At 33.9% G+C, this 22225-nt stretch overlaps 1 protein-coding gene across 2 annotated transcripts; it reads left to right on the forward strand.

The window, feature by feature from the left end:
• The first annotated feature begins 203 nt into the window (after nt 1–203).
• On the forward strand, nt 204–21450 carry LOC114166056 (mRNA-capping enzyme). Of its 2 annotated transcripts, XM_028050710.1 has the most exons (19): nt 206–503; nt 611–641; nt 872–1089; nt 6128–6266; nt 7591–7742; nt 7965–8048; nt 8158–8220; nt 8833–8961; nt 9075–9281; nt 10623–10742; nt 14452–14501; nt 15661–15823; nt 17576–17713; nt 18774–18896; nt 18996–19094; nt 19478–19567; nt 19687–19768; nt 20167–20297; nt 20381–21450. In XM_028050710.1, exons 3-19 carry the CDS (start codon nt 955–957, stop codon nt 20522–20524), a joined length of 2049 nt encoding a protein of 682 aa, XP_027906511.1. In that variant the 5' UTR covers nt 206–503; nt 611–641; nt 872–954; the 3' UTR covers nt 20525–21450. The 2 variants fall into 2 exon arrangements, with proteins under 2 accessions (XP_027906510.1, XP_027906511.1); XM_028050709.1 differs by lacking the exon at nt 611–641 and having other exon boundaries at nt 204–503.
• Nucleotides 21451–22225: the final 775 nt, after the last annotated feature.

The raw sequence follows: 22225 nt of genomic DNA on the forward strand, positions 1-22225 counted from the left end.
TATTTGATAGAGATACTTGGTAAGAATTAGAAAATAATGCCCTGTAAATAAAAAAAGAGATATCAAAATTAAAACCGAAAATTTTGTTTTAAGAGTTTAAAAGTTAGAATTTAAATTTAAACAAAATTAAAAAAATAACCCTCATTATTTATTATTTATATTATTTATATTGATACATAGTTGAGAATCGCGAATTTCTTCGTCTGCGACCTCTTCCTGCTAAGTGCTAAGCGCTCTTTCTCTCTCCGTGCCTCCGTTCTTCTTATTCGATAATTAAAACACAAAGCAACAAACAAACTTCACTTTCTCTCTCTATCTAACTCTAACAAACAAACCCCTTCTCTCTCCACCTCTACTTTCTCTCTCTAGGGTTTCGAGGCGAAGTCTCACTCTCGCTCTCTCAGCTCACCAGGATTGTAGGGTTCCTTTTTCGTGCGAATTGCGTAACGGTGGTGATCGACCGAGTTTTGATTCTCCGCGTTTCTCGTAGATTGCTTGCTCAGGTTTGTGAATTTCGACTTTTCTGCGCATTCACTTCTGTTAAATTCTACGCCCGACTGGATTTTGATGTGTATGTGAGTTTTGATTCTGCTTACGTGTGGCTCCTCAGAGTTGGGAGACGTGAGATAACGCGAAACGAGGTGGGAAATTCGCTTTTTAATTTGTGAAAATTTGTTTTGTAATTGGGGTCTATTGCGAGAACGTTGATTTTGCGTTATTTTATCAGTCTTATTGTTTTTCATGATTGCTTTAGCATTTCATAATTGAAGGCATTTTGCATTTTTTGTTAAGACCAATAAGCTCGTAAAGTGTTGAGTTGTAGTAATTGTGGCTAGCTGGTTGATGGGTTTGCTGTTTTTGGATGGTGCAGGATTGCTGCAATTACTGACACACAAGGTTGTGGGGGCATTGAAGCTTATACTGTGTCGGACGAATGTTGTTACTTGATGCTTGATGATTGTTGCAATGGACTTGAATGCCTCGCCGGTTCCAGAGGAAGATGAAGATATTTTTGAAGAGAAGATACATGTTGAAGAGTTTCATGCACCGGAAGAGCGTATAGAAACTGGAGCTGATATAGCACGCCGGGTATCCTTCGTATATAGATTTTTGTCCTTTATTATGCCTTTTTTGTACCATGACAGTGACCCAGTTTGTTGGCTATGTGATGCCATGGACTAGGACTACTGTGATGGTACTTCCTCGTAATATGGGATAACCTGTTGACAATTTTTCATTACGTTGTTTCATCAGGTTTGATTGTTATTCATGAGCTTGCAACATGCATGATGATGTACCTCACTATATTTAATTTTAATTTTAATTTTACCGGTGATAACGTGATGCTTGAACTAATCTTTAATGAGCAGCCTGTTTAAAGCATCCTATATTTTTTTTTTTTTACTTTGGTGTATAAATTGATGTTTCCTGATATGAACATCTAATGCTTGTTGATTGGCGGATAGGTGGATGTTTTATATACTATCCATACAATATTTTTTGCATCATTTTTGTGATCCCTTTAGTTTTTCTGGTATGATGATTTGAACTTTTAATATTAATGCTGAACATCTACCATAGCATCTTATGGGATGCAGTATGGCCTGGTTAATTTATAAATCTCTCTGTTTTCATCTTCATTGCATACTATATGAAATTGCCATATAGATTGACTTCAGCTTCTACTTCTTTTTTCTTTAAAGCTAATTTTCAAGTTTAAATAGTTAAAGTTATAGTTACCAAACAACATTACTCTCTTTTGTAACTTCAACTTTAAAGTAACTTTTGAGTTACGAAAATTCAGGCCAAACAGTATCTAAGGAACTATGCCAGTAGTGCAGCAACATCAGCAATTGCAACCAACCATTCAACCATTTAGAAAAAAAAATCATATGTTCATGTGAATCCATGCAGTTGTGCATATGCAGGAGAAGCAATTCATTTTTTAATTTTTGATATTGACTTGATAGTATTAGTTTGTTAGTTGTTGAGCCTATTTCTGGTTGGTTATTTTAGTGAGGTGATGGTGGTAATTGCATTAAATACTTCACTTTGATATCTACCTACTTGCAGTAAAGGAGACCTATGATTAATGGCTGAATGAATTTTGGTTAATTCAAATTTTAATGCCAAATGTGCTGTAATGCAGAGTAAATGAGTCAAGCAAATTTAGGTTTTGAATAAAAAGAATATTCTGTCATCTATCTTTATATTTCTTCTCATATTGACAACTTTTGTGTGTGAATTAAAGTTTTTGTTTGAAAATGAGTATTAAGCTGATTCTTTTGGGGTATAACTAAGCCAAACCAATAATGTGCTTTTTAGGCTCTTGACAAAATATAGGAAAAAGGGAATTTGAGATATCTTAACTTAGATAGCTCTTTGGATTCATATTTATATTTATAGAAATTCGTATTTTGCAACAAAAGTACAAAGAGAGTGGAGGGGAAATAGAATAGAGTTCACCCCTTGGACCTTGATTACATATAGGTACACACCAAACCTTTATAAAGCTGTTCAGAAATCCGTATGAGACGTGTCAAGAGATGATTCCTAAATGAAAGGGACAAAAGATGACTCAGGAGATTCAAAAGACTCAGCTTTGAATCAACTTTCCCTTGAAGTTGAGGGATGCATGTAAACATATTTAGTTTCATCAGAAGTAACATCCATGTAGGTAAAAAGCTTTTGACTCAAAGGATGATAACAACAATATCCCTATGCATAACCAGTGAATATGCATTTAACAACTCTAGGATCTAACTTTCCATGGAACTGACTATGGATATGGACAGCCCAATACATCCAAGCGTCCAACTATGAAGACTTGATAGAAAAGGAATAGATGGAAAAAAGAAGACATGACTCAATGGGACTTAGACTATCTAGACCTCGAGAGGGTAATCTTTTAATGAAATAAGTAGCAATGAGGACAAATTTGCCCCAATAAGATTTAGGGACATACATTTGAAAAAGAAGTGTCTTTGTTACCTCAAGAAGATGCCTATTTTTCTTTCATGAAGGCCATTTTTTGTGGTGTGTCCACACATGTGAATTCATGAACAATCCTATTCTTGGAGAGGTATTTCGATATGTCATGATTTACATATTCCCTCCCATTATCATAATGTAAGCATTTAATTGACTATACAAATTGTGTTTTATCATATTGAAGAATTTGACAAATAAAGTAAAAATGAATGTGACAAACCATTCAACACTAGTATACTAGAGTTTTGATGTAGGCCCCTAATGTCAGTGAGCCAAATCAAAAAGATGAACACTCTTTATATTACTTAGGATCCATGGCATGATAGTGCTTTGCAATTTGACATACATTACATTTAAATGACTTAAAAAACTCTTAAAAAATAAGGAAGGGAACATAGATTTTAGAACAAAAAAGGATGAACGTCCTAGATGATGGTGGAGAAGCCAAATTTGAGAGGACTTAAGTAGTGCAAAATTGTAGACTAGAGGTAGTCATTTATCTTCTAATACTATTATCAGTTTCCAAGTTGTTAAAGCCATACAACCCTCTTTGTTCTTTAACATCTCCAATTGTCCTCATGTTGCAAGATCCTAGAAAACACAATGATTGAGGAAGAAGGTTATAGAACAATTTAGGTCATGAGTAAGTTTTTGAACGAAAATAAGGTTATTAGAGAGTTTTGGAACACAAAAGAGATTTTTAAGGCTAAGGGATGGCAAAAGAGAAATATTTCCATGCCTAATTATTGGGATATGAGTCTCATTATTAGTAGTAATGTGGTTACCAAAAAGAAACATACAATGTTGAAAGAGGTGAATGAGGTGTCATATGATCTGTCGCATCATAGTCTAGAATCCAAAAGTTCCTACATAAAGTTTTAGAAACATTAGAAAAAGAATTGAAGTTTTTACTAGTTATGGTTAGTTAGAGAGCAAGTACCAGAAGATGACTTACTTATAGACTCCATGAGAGATTATAGATGTTCGATTTTAGCATGTATTGTAGGCATTCCTTCATCAATTGAAGAGAATGACGGAGTCTTGCCCAAATTTTCAGAATCTGAAATTGCCTAATAAGCCATTCTTGAGGGTTATCCTTTTAATCTTGTTAGATGATTGAGCACTTTAACCTTTCCATGTAGCTTGAAGCAAATATCCTTGGTGTAGCCTTATTTCTTACAATGAGAGCAACAATGCTCCTCCTTACCTTTTAAGCTAATTTTAATCTTTTCAGGATTTGAAAACCCAGGTTTGGAAGCCTTTCCAGAGAATATGATAGCTTATTCAGTGGAGGGCTCCTTCATCATGACCATGGCAACTCCTTGACAAGAATTTGTGTTCTAATAGAAGGATTCAATCCTAATAAGAACTTAAATATCCAAGATTGTTCAACAAATTTAGCAATAGTGATATCGTCTTTGCTATTTTTTAGCTTCAGATTTTGATATTGGTCCAACTCAATTCACAAACCTTTCAACATTCCATAATATTATGCAACAAAGAGAGGGCTTTGTGTGGCACCAAATATCTGGCTTTCTAACTCATAACATGTAAAAATGTGTTGTCATATGGAATAAGTAGTTGCAATGTCTTCTCGAATTTTACGGGCACTGGAGTAGAACATATAGTTTCTACTTATCTTTGTAGTCATGGATCCCCATAACTATATAATGATTCGTGTTGTCCCAAATTTGGAAATTAGAGTTATCTTGATATATGGTCTCTCCTTCAATATGATTGAGTCTACTTGTACCCTTTAATGTGCATTTGATAAATTAAGCCCATTGGAGATTATTATGACCATTAAGGCAAGTGTGGAAGACCAACTTTGCTTAGTAGAGTTGCCATTCTAAAATAAATAATAAAGATTGCTTAGCCCCTCCTAAACGAAATAGAAAAGTATTACTAAAAGCTCTGGCGATGGTAGTGGCAACAACTGTGAAGGTAGCAGCAGTGGCGCAACAATGATAATTCTAGTGACAACTCTGCTAGTGACGGCTCTAGCAAATGCTCTAGAGACAGTTTGGCAGTAGTGTGACTCCGGCAAATGGCAGACGATGGTGGCTTATGAGGGAAATAATAATGTACTAAGACTTTAATGGGTGCACTTATGCAACCCAAATAAGAATTGTAACTAAGACAATAATGAAGAAATGCAAAAGTAGGGTTCCCAATATCAAGAGCTCTGAATATCAACGTGAAATGATTAATATGAAAGAAAGAAGGTTCCTATTCAATTGATCGATTTGAAACATTACATCATCCTCTATACATAAGAGAACTTTAACTTTGAAGTAATGATTACAAAGAGATCTCTATAACCTTCTAACAACTTCTATTAGTACACTTCATATCCTACTAACAACACAAAATATTTAAACATGAGATGTGATGTGGCTTGGTCCCCAAATGTAAAAATGAATGATGAGTTACATCTGGGTTCATTTCGCTTAGAAAAAAGATCTAACATGTTTCCCTAATTGACACAATTCACTCTAGGACTTGAAGTTTGCTAAGTTAAGGAACTATTTGTTTTAATTTTGGCAAATGTGGATGACCCAAGCAATGATGCAAAAATTGTTTAGAAAACAACTTTTATATAGGTGCCAAGAAAAAAGTAATATAACTTAGGCAAAAAGAATTTGATAAATACCATTGAATATTGAGAAAAACTGTATAGGGTTAATCTCCCTTGTGTCTAAAATACACATAGGGTGAATGTATTTATAATAAAGAGTGATACAAGTATATATGGCTACCAAACATAAATATGGTAAATAGAAGATATTGTAATAAATAATATCAACAATATCTACCAATATCAAACAATGTCTATTTTTCTCTAAGAAACAATAGACGCTATGTTTCCCTAATTAACATAAAACACGATATATCTAACAAATACTTTTAAAAATATGAAATAAGACACCACAACCCCAAAAATTGATGTTGTGTGCTATGTTAAGTTTTAATTAGAACAGGATGGATTCCTGAACAATAATTCTTTGAGAAACCAATCATACATCTTGCATACTTTCTGCTGCTTCATTGGGGTTTTTGAATGATGAGTTTCGAACTGGTTTTTGTTTGCCTGTCTTTTCATTCACTCAATTCCTTTGTTGCTGTTTGCTTTTAGGAGCGTGAAGAAAGAAAGAGGCGGTTGAAGAGAGAACGACCAGATGACAGACCTGTACAGGTGTCACAGTCACCAGGATATGATCAGCTATTTCCCTCTAAGAACCTTAAATCATATGATAAAAGCAGGCTTCCTCCAGGTAAGAGTTTCTTTTCATGCAGCGCTTGCTGCCTTGCATTTTGTAACTACTGATGCTAAATTTCGACATTTCTTAATATATTTCATCCTTGTGACGTTTTTTTCTGTGGGTTTATTTGTATTATGGATGGTAAGTGTTGTAGTAAAGAGACTATGATGCTGCTATGGCAGAAAGTGGTGGTGGAGAAATGCCACAGACTGCCATTCTATTATGATGGTGGTGTGGCAGGTTCTCTGTTGGCAGGTTCTTTGTTGTGGGCTATGGTGGTCAGGGAGTGTTGATGGTGTCTGCAATGGCTATGGTGGAGTACCTTCTGAAAATGTAAGAGGGAAGGAGCTCGGTCATGTGACCTGACCTGAACCCAGCCAAAAAAAGGGAAACACCTATAAAGGACAAGAAAATGTTTGGGTTGGGTGACCCAATGTGAAAATTGGCCCTAAACATTTCGAAATCCATGAAAGAGAAAAGAGGTTGGGTCACCAACCAAAACCCCACTCGTTACACTTTAATAAAGAAAACAAAGTGTTTGATTTATGAGACAGCATATGAATAGACCTGCACCTGCTCCTACAAAATGCACATGTACTGCACAAGCACTGATACTGATTTGACCTGCACTACTATCAGCAACAATGAGTTTGTGACCAAACCCAGCACCTCTCTCTGACTGTTCCACCCAACCACCATGGTTACTGATCATTTTGTCATTATTTGAAGTCTTCAACTTGGTGTTCTGATATCATTTTATTGTTATTTGAAATCTAAATCTTCTTGTTATTGCTAGTTTTATGCCTTTTTTCTTTTGCTTTGTAAATTTTGTAAATTTTTTATATTAATATTAATATGTCTGCAATGCTAACAATCCTCTTTCTAATAAAGAATGTCTTAAATAAGAATGTAATGTGGTTGATGTGTTGAAAATATTAAACGCAATCAATACTTACCATGTAAAGGAAATAGGATGATTTGTAGAGGATGTTGTAGTAAAACTTGATTATTCTTTTATATACACATTATATTTTTAATCTGCCATGGTTTTGTCATATGCTCCGATGATATATTTGTGTGGTGGAATTTTGGTTGGAAGGCATAATCTTCCCTTAATAGCATTCTGTATTCAGTTTTATAAACGTTGTTAATGGGGAATAAATTTGGCCAAATATTTAATTATAAGTTTTTGTTTATATGGTGGGATTTGGATTGAATGGTCCAATTCAAAACATATTTTTTATATATAAAACGAAGGCGGACACATTTTTATTTGCTTCACTCCCAATTAACAATTGTTTTACATGTACATGAAAGACTTATTCTTTACTTGCAGGGTGGTTGGATTGTCCTTCATTTGGCCAGGAAATTTATGGCATGATACCTTCAAAGGTTCCACTTGGTGAATCTTTCAATGATTGCATTCTTCCTGGTAAAAGATATTCATTTAAACAAGTGATACATCAACAGAGAGTTTTAGGGAGAAAAGTAAGTGGAATTTTTTTCAGAAAATCTAACACTTCATTTAGATTTTTTGTTTCTCCGTTTTTTGTTCTTCTATTTCATTGAATTTTTCTCCAATTTTGATATCTTTTTTACCAATTGCATTCTCTTCTACTTGTCCTGATCAGAACAATTTAGCGAATTAGTGTTCTATTTCATGCATAAAGTTTACTGTTGATTTTCCCATTTCGTTCTCATGTTTTGCAGCTTGGCCTGGTGATTGATTTGACAAATACCTCTCGATACTATCCTGTGTCTGATTTAAAAAAAGAGTGCATCAAGCATGTTAAGGTTTGACGTAGCCAAATTTTAGTAACCATCTCAAGATTTGCTATTTTGTCTTTGAAACTGTGGCACATCATTCTGGTGCTTACATTTGAAGGTCATTGTTGTGGTTTAGATTCAATGCAAGGGGCGTGATTCTGTACCTGATAATTTAGCTGTGAACCAGTTCGTCTATGAGGTCTTGTTCTTTCTATATTATATTTTGTTCTATTATTCGATAATTATTTAGATAAAGTAATTTTAGCCTTTTTGTTCTTTGGATTGATTTGGAATGTAGTTTACTTGTAGCTCTAGGAAATAGGAACATCTTTATTACCTATGAATATGCTTGAAAAATAATGTTCTTGATACTTCCAAGACTATTTAGCATGTATTTGAATATCATCTTTCCTTTAAATAAACTTGATGTTTTGCCTTGTGCCTCTCTTTTCTGTACCTGGTACTAGAGCTCTTCTGAAACTTACATGCAAATCTGAGAATGCATTGTGCTTTTGAGGAAAGTTTTTTTACTTTCTCCTATTTCATTGGGGAACAAAATTTTGCTTTCTTCCTTTTCTTATAGAAGACATTATGACACTAGAAAACACATTACACGAGTTCAGAGCATAAGGGGTCCTCCTAAGAGAAAAAAAGGAAACAAACAACAGATATCAAGGACACATCAATGAAAGAAAACTACCCAGTCTCTTTTCAATAAGATAAATTATTTTAAATAGTACATGTAACCAGTGGTAGTTATCCATCTCTTCATACCTAGTGATTTTAACAGTGCAATTATTTACATTTCCAGGTTACACAATTTATGTTACGTCTAAAACAAAAGAAGTATATACTTGTTCATTGTACACATGGGCATAATCGTACAGGGTACATGATCATCCACTATCTAATGCGTGCCATGTCTATGTCTGTTACTCAGGTCAGTTATTGAGGTGTTACCTTAAATGTGGTTTTCCTCCTCCCTCCCCATACTCTCTCGGTTCAAGATGCTGCTTAAGTTTAATAAATGTACTTGATTTGTCCATTTTGTAGGCAATAAAAACATTTTCTGAAGCTCGTCCTCCTGGAATCTACAAGCCTGATTATATTGATGCACTGTACACATTTTATCATGAGAAAAAACCTGAAATGGTAGTTTGTCCTCCCACTCCTGAGTGGAAGAGGTCTTCAGAATTTGATCTCAATGGTGAAGCTGTTCCAGATGATGATGATGATGGAGTACCAGGTCCTGATTTGCAGGTATGGATAATTCACAGAATGAGTATTGTGATGCTATTGAGCTGTTTAATTGCTTTGCTTCCATTCTTCTAAAGTAAAGGTTTCACAAAGTGAAATATAACTAATAATATTTTTTATAAGACTTTTGGTATATTTATATCTATTTCAAATTTAAATTGAAATTGTTTAAATTGATGAACAATATCTAAACTGATACATTTGATGTGATTTTTCATTGTCTGAATCCTATAATTTGATATAAATTACGATTCATGATCATAAAATTAGCTTGGCGATTCATGATTTGATAACCTTGAGTTTGTGTTAAAATTAGGATCGTTACTGTATTGTACAGCTTTCATAAATCTGTTTTTTGGGTGTATGTTCCTAGCCTTAAGTGTTATAGGGTACACTTCTCTCTTTCACTTATATAAAATATACAATAGCTGAGCATGCAACTCACTAATTTTTTATCCCATAAAAATTGAAGTCTTTGATTCATATATTAATTCTTGATATGCACTACTCTGTTTCCTTTGCTATTGATAGATCTTGTGGGAAATATGAATATGGGACATAAGAGGAGTCTGGGTTATAAAAGCCTTCTCTGTGTGGCAAAGAGGGTAGGAACCAAAGGGAAACAGTTAGTGATTGAGTATGTAGATGACATATAGTTTTATGGTTACTTTTTCCCCTGTTACTATATTTTAGTGTCTGCAAAAGGAGCCATCTCACCAAGCCTCTGGCTAAGGCTCAGTTCTGTCTACTCAGGGACAAACTCAGGGTTCTCAGCTCCTGACACCTTTTGACCCTATGGGTGTGGGGGACTGAGAGTATATGGATGACATGTGGTTTTATGGTTTAGATCCTTTTTTCTGTTGTATTGTATTAATTGTTACCAGCTCACCAGTGCTAGTACATTCTAGCTGTTTCTTCTGTTGTAAGATTCTTTTGCATGTAAAAGTACAATATAAATATTGATCTGAGTTCAGAGAAACTCAAATTAATAATAACAAATCACATTTTATCATCTCTCTAATTCTCTGAATATCATAATTCTTCTGCTAGAAGCCAAGATTGGGGTGAGTGCAAATTATTGAGTTAGTTATTAGGTCTTTGGACTAGATGGGATAGATCCCTGAAGTTCTTCCCTGAGTGATTGTAATTGAGATTTATCCCTAGTTGTCTATAATAAAATATCTAATTCCAATTATATTGTAGATTAATGAATATAGAATAATTATAGGCTGGATTTCATGTTATATCTTTTGTTTCTTTCCACACCGTCAGCAATATTAATGTAGAAATATTGAATTTGGTTATTTAGTATGTTTTAAACTTTGATATTTCTTGTTCTCTCAGGAGAACCATGAGACAGACACACGAATGACAAATGATGATGTTTTAGGAGATGAGATTCCTTCTGATCAGCAAGATGCACTGCGTCAATTTTGTTATCAAACGCTTAAATTGGTTGTTGGGGTAAGCCTTTTAAATGGCTGTCTTTTATGCACTTTGTATTGCATACTTTTAAAATAAAAAAAACGTTTTTAGTATTAACTTCATTGTGTCTTTCCGTTTATTCTTCAATCATGTTAGAATAAATAATCTTTAATAGGATTTATTGTTAGGTGTTTTGTTCTTTGTACTGGATCTAGATCCTAGGAACATGCTTTGTGCTAGATTTAGTTCCTAGAGGCATCTTTTAGAATTCTCTTCTTTTTCCTCTCATTCATTGTATTTGTTATACCTCAAACTACTGTAAATATGAAAACCTAAGAGATGGGAATTCAAGCTCTCTCAATCAGTCTTAAATATAGTCTCTTTTATTTATCTTAACTTGGTAACAAAGCAGTTCGATCCCGCTCTGCTGTTCTTAGTCTTCTCCAATGCTGCTTTTGCCGCTGTCCACTGTCTGTCACCATCGGCTGCCATTCGTCACCGTTCGCTGCTGGCCACCGTCATAGTTTTCCCCATTGTCCACTGAATCTGGATTGTCTCCTCAAGCAATGACCAATCCCGTCATTCCCAGAGCTAGACTATGCTCCACACGCCATCCCAGAGTTAGGGCTCACGGAGTTGGTCAATCTCCCTCCTTAAACCTAAACCATGTTCCCTAAGTGTCCTTTTAATCTACTTTCCTTAAGTCAATTAACCAAATCTTTAATTGTTCTATAACCTTTGATGCCAATTCCTTCATTATACACTATGAAGCACAAGCACAGACACTGATATATATATACTAAACTTTTTTTAAATAACTATATTAATAAAAATTTCAAATAATTATATTTAAATAGTATATAAATATAAATAATATATTAATTAATATTTAAATAACAATATTAATCCAAAAAATTAAATAACTATATTTAAATAATATATTAATTAATATTTAGAAAAAGTATATTATTATAATTTTTAAATAACTATCTTTAAATAATATATAAGTATAAAAAATATAGAAATTGCTATTTAAATAATTATATTGAAAAAATTGATTTTTTATTAGATGAACAATTATGATAAATGAACAAAAAATTTTAATAACGTGTAGAATATTGATTGGTCAATAGCATTTATATGGGATCTGTGCAAAATTAGAATATTAAATAATATAACTCAATTATTAATTTATTAAGAAAAGAATGACAAGCTTTCAACTCCTCTTCATCTTCCCCATGGCCTAGCAAAAGCAATAGTAGGTGCAGCCTTTGCACAATGTCCGTCCAGTCAGAGCCATCACAACAACAACTATTGCTACTGGAGGCTTCACTAGGTCCTTCATGGGTTTCCTTTACTTTCAATACCCAGATCGGAAACCACCGCTCCTCCACCCATGGTGTCAGCTCTGACGCCTTCGCAGGCCAAGCCATGTCTTCTCTTGCATGTCGCCAAGACAGAGCTATGTTTGGTCTTCTTTTTGTAAAAGAATTGAAACAAGGTGCAACTTTATGTTTTCTATAATTCATATGACATTTGGGGTCTTAGTTGTGTCACATCCTTTTGGTTTTATTACTTTGTTGATGAGTATTCTCGTTATACTTGGGTTAACTTAATGAAAGATAGGTATGAATTGCTGAATATTTTTTAGTCTTTCCTTAATGAAATCAAAAACCAATTTGGCCAAGTAATCAATATCTTAAGGAGAGATAATGCCAAAGAATATTTTTCTTCTCTTTTAGTCTTTCCTTAATGAAATCAAAAACCAATTTGGCCAAGTAATCAATATCTTAAGGAGTGATAATGCCAAAGAATATTTTTCTTCCTCTTTGTTTGTGATATGTCTCCTAGTTTGGACGAACTCTCCGCCTAAGTTATCAAATGTGACTTCTTCAGATATTCTTGTCTTCAAAAAGGATATTGATGTTATTCCACTAACTCAAAATATTACATGTTTACAAGTGTCACCTTTTTTGAAGAAACTTCATTCTTCCCTTCCTCTACACAAGATGTAAACTCTATCCAATCAGTCTTTCCCATGCCTTTTGTTGAACCCTAGTTCTCCTAGACCATCACCTCTTACTTAAAGGTGTAGTCAAATACCACATGATGAGTCTTTTTCATCAAGTCCCTTACCATGATCGTCCCATACTATGGCTCTTGATAATGAGGATTCTAGTTGGCCTATTATCATTTGCAAACGTATTCTCTTTACTTGCAACCCTCATCCTTTTTATAATTTTCTCTATTATCATCATTTATCTCCTTTGTATTATTCTTTTATGTCCTTTGTCAGTGAAAGAGGCACTTGATCATCCTTTAGGGCGACAAGCCATGATTGTTGAAACGCAGGCCCTTGAACAAAATGGTATGTGGGAATCAGTTCCCCTTCCATATGAAAAGTAGACAGTTGGTTGTTGTTGGGTCTATTTCATAAAAGTTGGTTTGAATGGTGAAGTTGATTGCCTCAAAGTTCGATTGGTAGCAAAAGCATATACTCAAATCTATGGTCTCGACTACAATGATACTTTTTCTCTAGTGACCAAAAAGACTACTATTAGACTATTCCTTGACATGACAATTATTCATCATTGGCCCCTTCATCAATTAGATATTAAAAATGCATTTTTGCATGGTGATCTAGAAGAGGAGGTCTACATGGAGCAACCTCCTGAGTTTGTTGCTCAACGAGTGATTGGTTTGCTTTTTAAGTTGCGTCACTCTCTATGATCTCAAGCAATCTCCTCGTGCTTGGTTTTGAAAGTTCAGTCACATTGTTTAATCCTTTAGGTTGAAACGTAGCGTGGTAGATCACTCTCTTCTGTTGTCACACCTCTCATGGAACTTAATAGTGTATGTTGATAATATAGTGATCACAAGAAATGGTGTTGTAATCTTAGTTAAAAGAATACTAAAGCCATCATTTTCAGACCAAGGATCTTGGAAATCTAAAATATTTTGTTTTGGAGGAAATATTGTCTCATGGAAAAGAAAAAAGCAAAATGTTGTTGCATGATCGTTTGCTGAGGCCGAGTATAGAGCAATGGCATCCCTCACATGTGAATTGGCTTTTTGTGACCTTCAACTTATGAGGATGTATTGTGATAATCAAGATGCTTACCACATTTCTTCCAATCTAGTGTTTCATGAGAGGACTAAGCCCATTGAAATAGATTGCCAATTTATCTGAGAAAAGTTATCTAAAGAAATCTGTAGAGTTTCTTGAATCAAATGATGATCTTGCAGATGTATTAAGAAAATTCTTTAGAAGTCCCCAGCTTGAATTAATTTGTTCCAAGCATGGTACATTTAATTTGTATGCTTAGGCTCGAAGGGGAGTGTTAGAATAAATAATCTTTAATAGGATTTATTGTTAGGTGTTGTATGCTTTGTGCTGGACCTAACTCCTAGGAGCATGCTTTGTGCTAGACCCTAGTTCCTCGAAGCATCTTCTAGAATTCTTTTCTTTTCTCTATCATTCATTGTATCTGTTGTGTCTCGAACAGCTATAGATATGAAAACATAAGAGAAGGGAGTACAAGCTCTCTCAATTACTCTTACATATAGTCTCTAGTTAATGTTAAAATTTGATCCTGTCTTTTTTGTCTGTCACACTTGCTTTATTGGTAAGTTGTTGATAAATGCGGTTTATGTTACTTGATTTTTTCTCCATTTATTTTTTTAAGCATTCCTACTTCATGTACCTCCTATGCTTGGCATAGCTATTTCACTGGTTACTGATATGCAGGCTAGGGGACACACACAGTTTCCAGGTTCACACCCAGTTTCTCTCAACAGGTTCCGTTTCTTTGAGACATTAACATATCCTGATTTTATATGTTACTTTAATTATACATTAAACATGGGGGCTGCTATTTCTTTTGCTACTATACTTGTATTTCTTGCATTAAACATTATATGTTTGTGCATAGTGCTTTGTGTTGTATTGCTAATATGCGTTTTTTGTCCTTTTTTTCTTAAATGTCTAGAAAGATAATTAATGCATGAAGTTGAGGATAATATGAAAAATTATTTCCTTAGATTTTGTCCAGTGGCTAATTTTAGTAGGACCTTTAATTATCTTCTTGTTTATAGGTTTTAACCAACAAGTTTATATTCCATCCTTCAATTGCATAAAAATAGGTAATGGGTGACTTTAAATGGTTTGATATTCCACTAGAAAATTGAAGTTGTCGTTTTTGTTTTCTGGGAAATAAAAAAAATAAAAAAATAAAAAATTACTCTATTTAGTAACTTTGTCAACAAAATGTTTGTCAAAAAATCATTTTTGTTTTCCTTATCATGATTTGTGGGAGGAGAGCTTCAGTGAGAAGGAATACGTTATTTGTATGCTCGTCAAATAAATCAGATTCTTCATAATATGAACTTATCTCTGAATTTTGGTATCTTATTTTTTGTAATTGTAATGGGTGAGAAGCTTTTATGCCGTTACTAAAAGATAAGCGTTTTGTTTGCTAGAGTATAAAAATAGGGTCTTGCTAACAAGTGCATTATAATTATCTTGCTAACAAGTGCATTATAATTAACTCTTTTATTCTTTAATAATGCCAAAGGAAGGGGCAAACCCAAAAAAGTAAATATCTTTTGTTGTTAGAACAAGTATTAAATCTGGGTAGAAAGTAGTTGTATTGGAAACTAGTACCTATTGTACCTAGGTTTCTAATTCAGACTTTGATCTTTCCTCTTCTCATTGTTTCATAATTCTAGTATTATAAATATGAGATCATTAGAGTGTGTATTCAAGCCCTTTAAAATATATTTTCTCTATTATTATGTTAAATGTTGTTTCAAGAACTAAATCTCTTGCTGAAGTTGTAATTTATTTATGCACTGTTGAAGATTTGTAAATTACTAGTTGTACTGATTTCATGACCTTGTTCCTTATTAATCTGAAGACTGTTTCCATGAATTTATTTTGAATTTGGTTATGTTGCAGGGAGAATTTACAATTGTTACGACAACGCTACTATTATGCAACATGGAAAGCAGATGGTACAAGATACATGATGCTAATAACAATGGATGGATGTTACTTAATTGATAGAAGTTTTAATTTCCGAAGGGTTCAAATGAGGTTTCCTTGCAGAAGTACAAATGATGTGCGTGTGCTACTTAATATCTGAAATTTATGATGTGTCTAGTAGTGGATTTAGCTTAATTCATAGATTTTATACCTGTTAGAGCATCTACAAACGAGTCCTACTATGTCACATTAGATTCAACAGATTTTATATCTGTTACTCACATCTTTATACTTTGTGCTAAAATATATTTTACTATTAAGAACTGATTCTTATATAAGAATCAGTCTTACGTCATGGCTTCCAACTCAGTCTTCTCCAACAGTGAACCTAAGTAACAACTCAGTGTTGTGATTTAGAATCCAGTAAAAATTGCCTCTGGATATTCTCTTATTATCATTTTCAACTATAGTTTTGCTAATAGCTGAAAGTTATCTAATGATAAGACTGTAAGCTAGCCCCTAATTGGCTCCTTGATTGGTTGTAATTGTTGATGTATTTTACTATATTTAAATTCTATATACAATATGTTCCTTTGTTGAGCTTGACAGACAAAGGTTCCATCATATGACTATCATTTACTTCTACATGGCATCTAGAGACTAGTCAAATCTGTGCTCTCCCTGTGGGTCCTTTCTATGATATTTAAAAAAAATCTCAGGTATCATTGCCCATCACAGTTTGTCTCCATTCCATTATACTTGTCTTTTTTCCCTTTCCTTTGTGCGAGTTCCTAAAATTGATAATGATACCTTAGCCCACTCTGGGCAAAGACAAATCATGCTTGATGAACTGATTGCTCTTCAAAACAGTAGTACCTGAGATCTTGTTCCTTTGCCTCCTTGGAAATTTGTTGCTGGTTTTGGGTGGATCCTAACACTTAGTTGGCTTTGATGATACTATTCATTGGCTCAAAGCTTGTTTAGTTGACAATGTTCATGTTCATATATCTTTGGGTTATACTATGGTGACACCTTTGACAAACCTATGGATCCCAATGCAAATATTAAGAAAATATAATTTAAGCATTACTTAACCTAACAAAATCAACTTGTAAAGTGAGGTTTATATCCATATATATACTATAATTTAGTCTTATCTCTAGGCGACATAGGCTCTTTAACACACCTCTCACATTGAGGATGGGACTTCTTGAGAATGGGACTAGGGGAGTCTGATACATGAGACCCAACAACCTTGACTATGATAGAGTTGATACATGAGACCCAACAACCTTGACTATGATAGAGTTGACCAGTTGGCCATCTATTCATTTGATATATGCATTTCTCTTTTGTTCTCCTTTCCCATGCCTCCCCCTCCTTTTTGTAATTGGTTTTCTATTGTCACATGTCACCACTAGAGCTATCTCCAGGGACCAGTAACCCTTACAAGGGATAAAAAGGTATTACGGGACCATCTGAAAACTCTACATCCGCCTGATTTGAACATTGCTCTACCTACACGTTATTTCTTTTAACCGGTAGTGTTCTCCTTCATTTGGGATGGGCATTTTTCAATCGTCTCTGAAGTTAGTCTTCATTTGTAATCATGCATATGATATGATCTATATACTTCTACTTGAGTGAGTTTTATATGTAGCAAATGGTGAATACCTTCACAAATAATAGTTATGATGATTGATTTACAAATTGGCTTGGAATTAGGCTGTAAGTTAGCTTCCTAATGGCTCATAATCAACCCCTTTATTAATTGTAGTTATACTTTATCTAAGAGTGTACTGTGCCACCAGAGATATACTATTTCACTTAAAATATCTTGACATTTAATGATGCATAAACTAATATTTTGTTATCTTTGGGTTCTAAGGGTTTGGGCGAGAAGACCCACCACTACACATTACTTGATGGTGAGATGGTTATTGATACATTGCCAGATTCACAGAAGCAGGAGAGAAGATATCTTATCTATGATATGATGGCAATCAACCAAGTGTCGATAATAGAGGTTTGGTTTATACTTTATATGTAACTGTACAAAATAATATTTGGGGATCTCTTTTTCTTTTTTAGACTAATATTTGTTCATGCATTGGTGGTAGGAAAATCACTTTCTTGTGGTTGCCATTATCTTTAATTTGTATTGTACCGTTGGAAAATACTAAAATTCTTATGTAGCTCAACCACATTCTTAATTTCAATAGTGTACCTTGCAACAGAACTTTTCATTGTAATTTGAGAACTGGCAAGTGAGTTTAGACCAATGTTTGACTTTATTGTCTCATTTTGTGCTTAATGCAACACTTTCTTTCGATTTTGATACAACCATTGCTTGTTTTCTTTATATGTTTTCCTCTAGAATAGAAATTGCAGAAATTTTGCTACAATAGCAAAATCAAGGTCGATTGCAATAAAAGAAATGCCCATATAATTTTGACAGTTACCAGTAAAAATGTTTATTTTTGGTTGCTGAGTGGATTTCATACCTCAAGTTTTGAAGTGTATGAGATCAATATTACAAATTGATGGTGAAATTAATGAAGATATTATGAAGATGATACATGCTGATTGGTTAAAATGGAAAAACGTATTAACGATTCTTTGGGTTTTCGCAAATACACCTCCTCACATCCAACACTATTGGGCTTGGTGTGACCTTTTTAATGGATTTAGGATGGGCTCTAATGCAATCTTAGAATGAAGGTCTAAACCTACCTGGGCCGTAAAAATTGGCTTGTGAGGCAAGGGTTGTCTCTGAATAAGGTTCATCAAGGCATCAAGTATGAGTGATTAGCATTTAAAACCTTCAAACAAGGTCAATAAAGGTTTAGTGCTTAATATTGATTGCAAACTGGCAATATTGAATTCACATTTTCATTTGTGAAATGAATTTACTTCAAATATTTTGGTGGAAAACCTTGTTTTGATGAATTATAATCTGAAATGTTTTAATTGCTTTCCTTGGATTGCGTATGCTATTTTCTCTGATTTCTTGTCTTCCTTGAGTCTTCAATACAAAGTTTTTGGAGACGCGTTTATTGATTTATTGCTTAAATTCCCTTGTGTAGCGACCCTTCTATGAAAGGTGGAAGATGCTTGAGAAAGAAGTGATTGAACCTAGGAATCATGAACGGCACCATATATATCAGAGCAGAAATCCTTACTATAGATATGATCTGGAACCATTCAGGGCATGCATCTCTAACCTTAGTTGGTCTTAAAATGCTTTTAAGCTTCACTTAATTTTTCCCTATGGGTTTCACTATTAATATGCTTGCAATGTTGTTTAGGTGAGGAGGAAAGATTTCTGGTTGCTCTCTACTGTCACAAAGCTTTTAAAGGAATTCATCAAACGACTCTCACATGAGGCAGATGGTCTCATATTTCAGGTGGGTTGCGACCAATGACCATTTTGATGTATTAAACATGGAAACCAGATTTCAGTTCTGTATCAAGTGGCACTTTTCTTTATTTGTTGTGTTTTGTTTTTTCATTTTTTATGCTGTTTAAATTGTGTGGATCTCTTGTCCTTTTGAATTTGTTGTTGATACACACTTCTGCGTGGGAATGAATGTCTATGTTACTGAAAACTAATTTTAGGTTTGATTAAAGATTTGGAAAATGGGGAACAGTGTACCTAGACTGCCTCATATGCTAGGCACATTGTCCATTCCTTCTTCCAAATCCTTGTTAATGAACATAGTATATTTTTTCTGCTTTGTTTTGTTAATGGACTCAATGGAGGTCGTTACTGGCAAATGTTGATTACCAGGGTTGGGATGATCCTTATATACCTCGTACTCATGAAGGACTATTGAAGTGGAAATATGCTTATCTGAATTCAGTTGATTTTCTTTTTGAGGTAGTATCCTCATCCATCACCTTATTTCATATGGTATAGGGATATCACTTCCGATGTCCTTGATCAGTTATAGTTCGTTATTATGCAGCCAACTAATTTGTAGTTGCTTAAGCTGACAGGTTGATGGTGATCGTGAGATGCTTTTTCTCTTCGAACGGGGAAAGAAGAAACTCTTGGAAGGGAACAGGGTTGAGTTCACAGGTCAAAAGATTTTAACTTGTTTGTGTCCACTTTCTATGTTTATAGATATAATTTTTTTTTCATGCTTCATTCTTTTTGTTTTTTAAAGTGCTGTCTTTTGTAAAATGTGAACATAAAGTCCGAGTCATAGTATTGATTGTTATTGAATATTACATGTTCATACGATAATTTGTAGTTAAGATTGGATTTTGGTAAACAGTTAAGTAACCAATTCTAGCCTCCCTGCCAAAGGCAGCATTTCTTATCAAATTGTTTCTGGGATAATGCTTAAGCAAATACCAGTCAGTGAATGATTTTATCTTCTTTTCTGGTATAATTGTCTTGTTTTGTTGAGAGTTCATTTTATACTCTATATCTAATTTGTCTCACTTGGCTCACTGAAAACTTGAATTCTGCAGATGGCACAGATCCCTCAGTTTATTCTGGAAAGATCATAGAATGTTCTTGGGATTTTGATAAACTGGAATGGAAGTTTATGCGTATCAGAACAGATAAATCAACTCCAAATGAATTCAATACTTACAGGAAGGTCTAATACCAGCTCTTATTTTCTGATTTCCCCTTTTTTACTCTGTACCGTGCTTCAGCTATTATTTATATATTTCTTTATAGGTGATGCGGAGCATAAGAGACAACATTACTGAGGAAGATTTGTTGAATGAAATAAGTGAGATTATCCGCCTTCCAATGTATGCTGACAGGATAAGAAATGACAGTAAAGCAAATCAGCACGCTAATGTGGCAAGGCGAAGGTGACTGGTGATGGTTAAGATCAGGGAGGGACTTTTATGCCTTCAATCTTTTCATTGGTGGTAGTGCATGACGTCTAGTGAAAACAACATCAAGTGTATCCCTGATATTTATTTCTGGGATTTGTATGAAATTGTATTGGATTTGGCTATAGGTATTTTGGCCAAAAGTTGCTCATATTATGTAATTAGTTAGTGCTGCTGTGCTGTGAGTTGGTACGGCTCAAATTCCGGCCTAAATTCATTTCCTATGGGTGTCCAGATCAAGAGAGTTAGGTTTAGAATATCTATGTATATTATCAATTTTCTTTTAGTGGTTCTAAGTTGTTTAAAAGGGTAGCCGTTACTTAGAGTCAATTGCCATTACATGGGTAGAATTTCCCTTGTATGTGAATATTAATTTGAGTAGTAGTAACAAGTCTTCCATTCTCTAATGTTCTGTGGATGTGGAAGTTCTCATGCATTTAGGCTGCGTCATCAGTACCTGAATCAGATTGTTACTTGGCATGTTTGACGATACCTCAGTCACTGCTACTCATTCAACTAGTAGCTCTTGAAATCTACCAAATATGTTACTGTTCTGGAAGGATATGGAGAGAGGAAATTGTGTCATCTATTTGGCAGTGGTCAAAATGCTTTTGCTTCAGATAAATTGGTGTTGAAACAATCTAGTGTTAATTTACTAGCCTCATTTTAATGATGAATCAACATCAAGTTCCATAGAGTGGAAGTTAAATGTTCGACTCTTATCTTTTTTTTAGCGATTATTTTTTAGCTCCTGAACTTTACTTCCTATAGTTCCTGTATTTGCGTATTTTCTGTTATTTAGAAAAATGTTCTGTTTATGCAAGTTAGACCAAATTACATTATGCATGTAAACTTTCCATCATCAATGCTTGATTATATCAATGGAAGTTTACTGTTGCTTAGGTTGATTCTGTATGGAATGCTTTATCGGGTTAGTTGCAACAATGTCCATTTCACGAGCACTTCTAAAGCAATATCAATTATGTTTAGTTATTATTTTAGCACATGAAATTCAAGGTTGTGTTTTGGGATCTTTAAATTAAGAAAAATATAATTTTGGTATTCGTAATTTTTTAAAATTTAGATTTACTCTACCACCTGACGCTGAAATTTGGACACTGTATAAAGGTATGCAAGCAATTATAACCAAAATTCTGACATGATATTAATTATTAAATATCATTTAGACCTACGAATTTTCCTCAGCTTTTTTCTCAAATAAAAAGTATATTTTTATTCCTAGATCTTTTATCGTTTCAAATTTAAAAGTGACTTATTCAAGTTATTTTCTAGTTCCCTTACTTGGGAAATAACTTATTTTGGTTGTCAAAGTTGATTAGAAAAGGGGAAGTATAATTATGTTTCTTTGGTATAATTTATTTCAAGTCTTCCAAATATATAATTTATCCATTTAATTCTCCAAATTTGGGAAAACTAGACAAAAGGTCTTGCTTGTGGTAAATGGTAAATAGAATTTCATGTTGGCTGTATAAAAGTAGACATCTCTTATTTTTGAATCATCTTTTCAGTTCAATAACCATTAGACAAACATTTTATTTTTAGTATTGTTGTAAGGGGAGCTTACTTAACCAAATGAAGGTTTGATGATGTTTAAAGTCAAACAACATGTTTAAGCATCACCACTAGTAATAAGTGTAATATAATATGTCATTTGAATAGA

The sequence above is a fragment of the Vigna unguiculata genome, chromosome 10 (genome assembly GCF_004118075.2).
Source record: "Vigna unguiculata cultivar IT97K-499-35 chromosome 10, ASM411807v1, whole genome shotgun sequence".
NCBI lineage: Eukaryota > Viridiplantae > Streptophyta > Magnoliopsida > Fabales > Fabaceae > Vigna > Vigna unguiculata.

What these genes read in the sequence shown, in the direction of transcription:
- LOC114166056 (XM_028050709.1), top strand. Translation starts at nt 955, where the DNA reads ATGATTGTTGCAATGGACTTGAATGCCTCGCCGGTTCCAGAGGAAGAT. An exon ending in AGAGAGTTTTAGGGAGAAAA is followed by an intron (nt 7,743 to 7,964) that starts GTAAGTGGAATT and finishes CATGTTTTGCAG; the next exon opens with CTTGGCCTGGTGATTGATTT. An exon ending in CAGTTGATTTTCTTTTTGAG is followed by an intron (nt 19,568 to 19,686) that starts GTAGTATCCTCA and finishes TTAAGCTGACAG; the next exon opens with GTTGATGGTGATCGTGAGAT.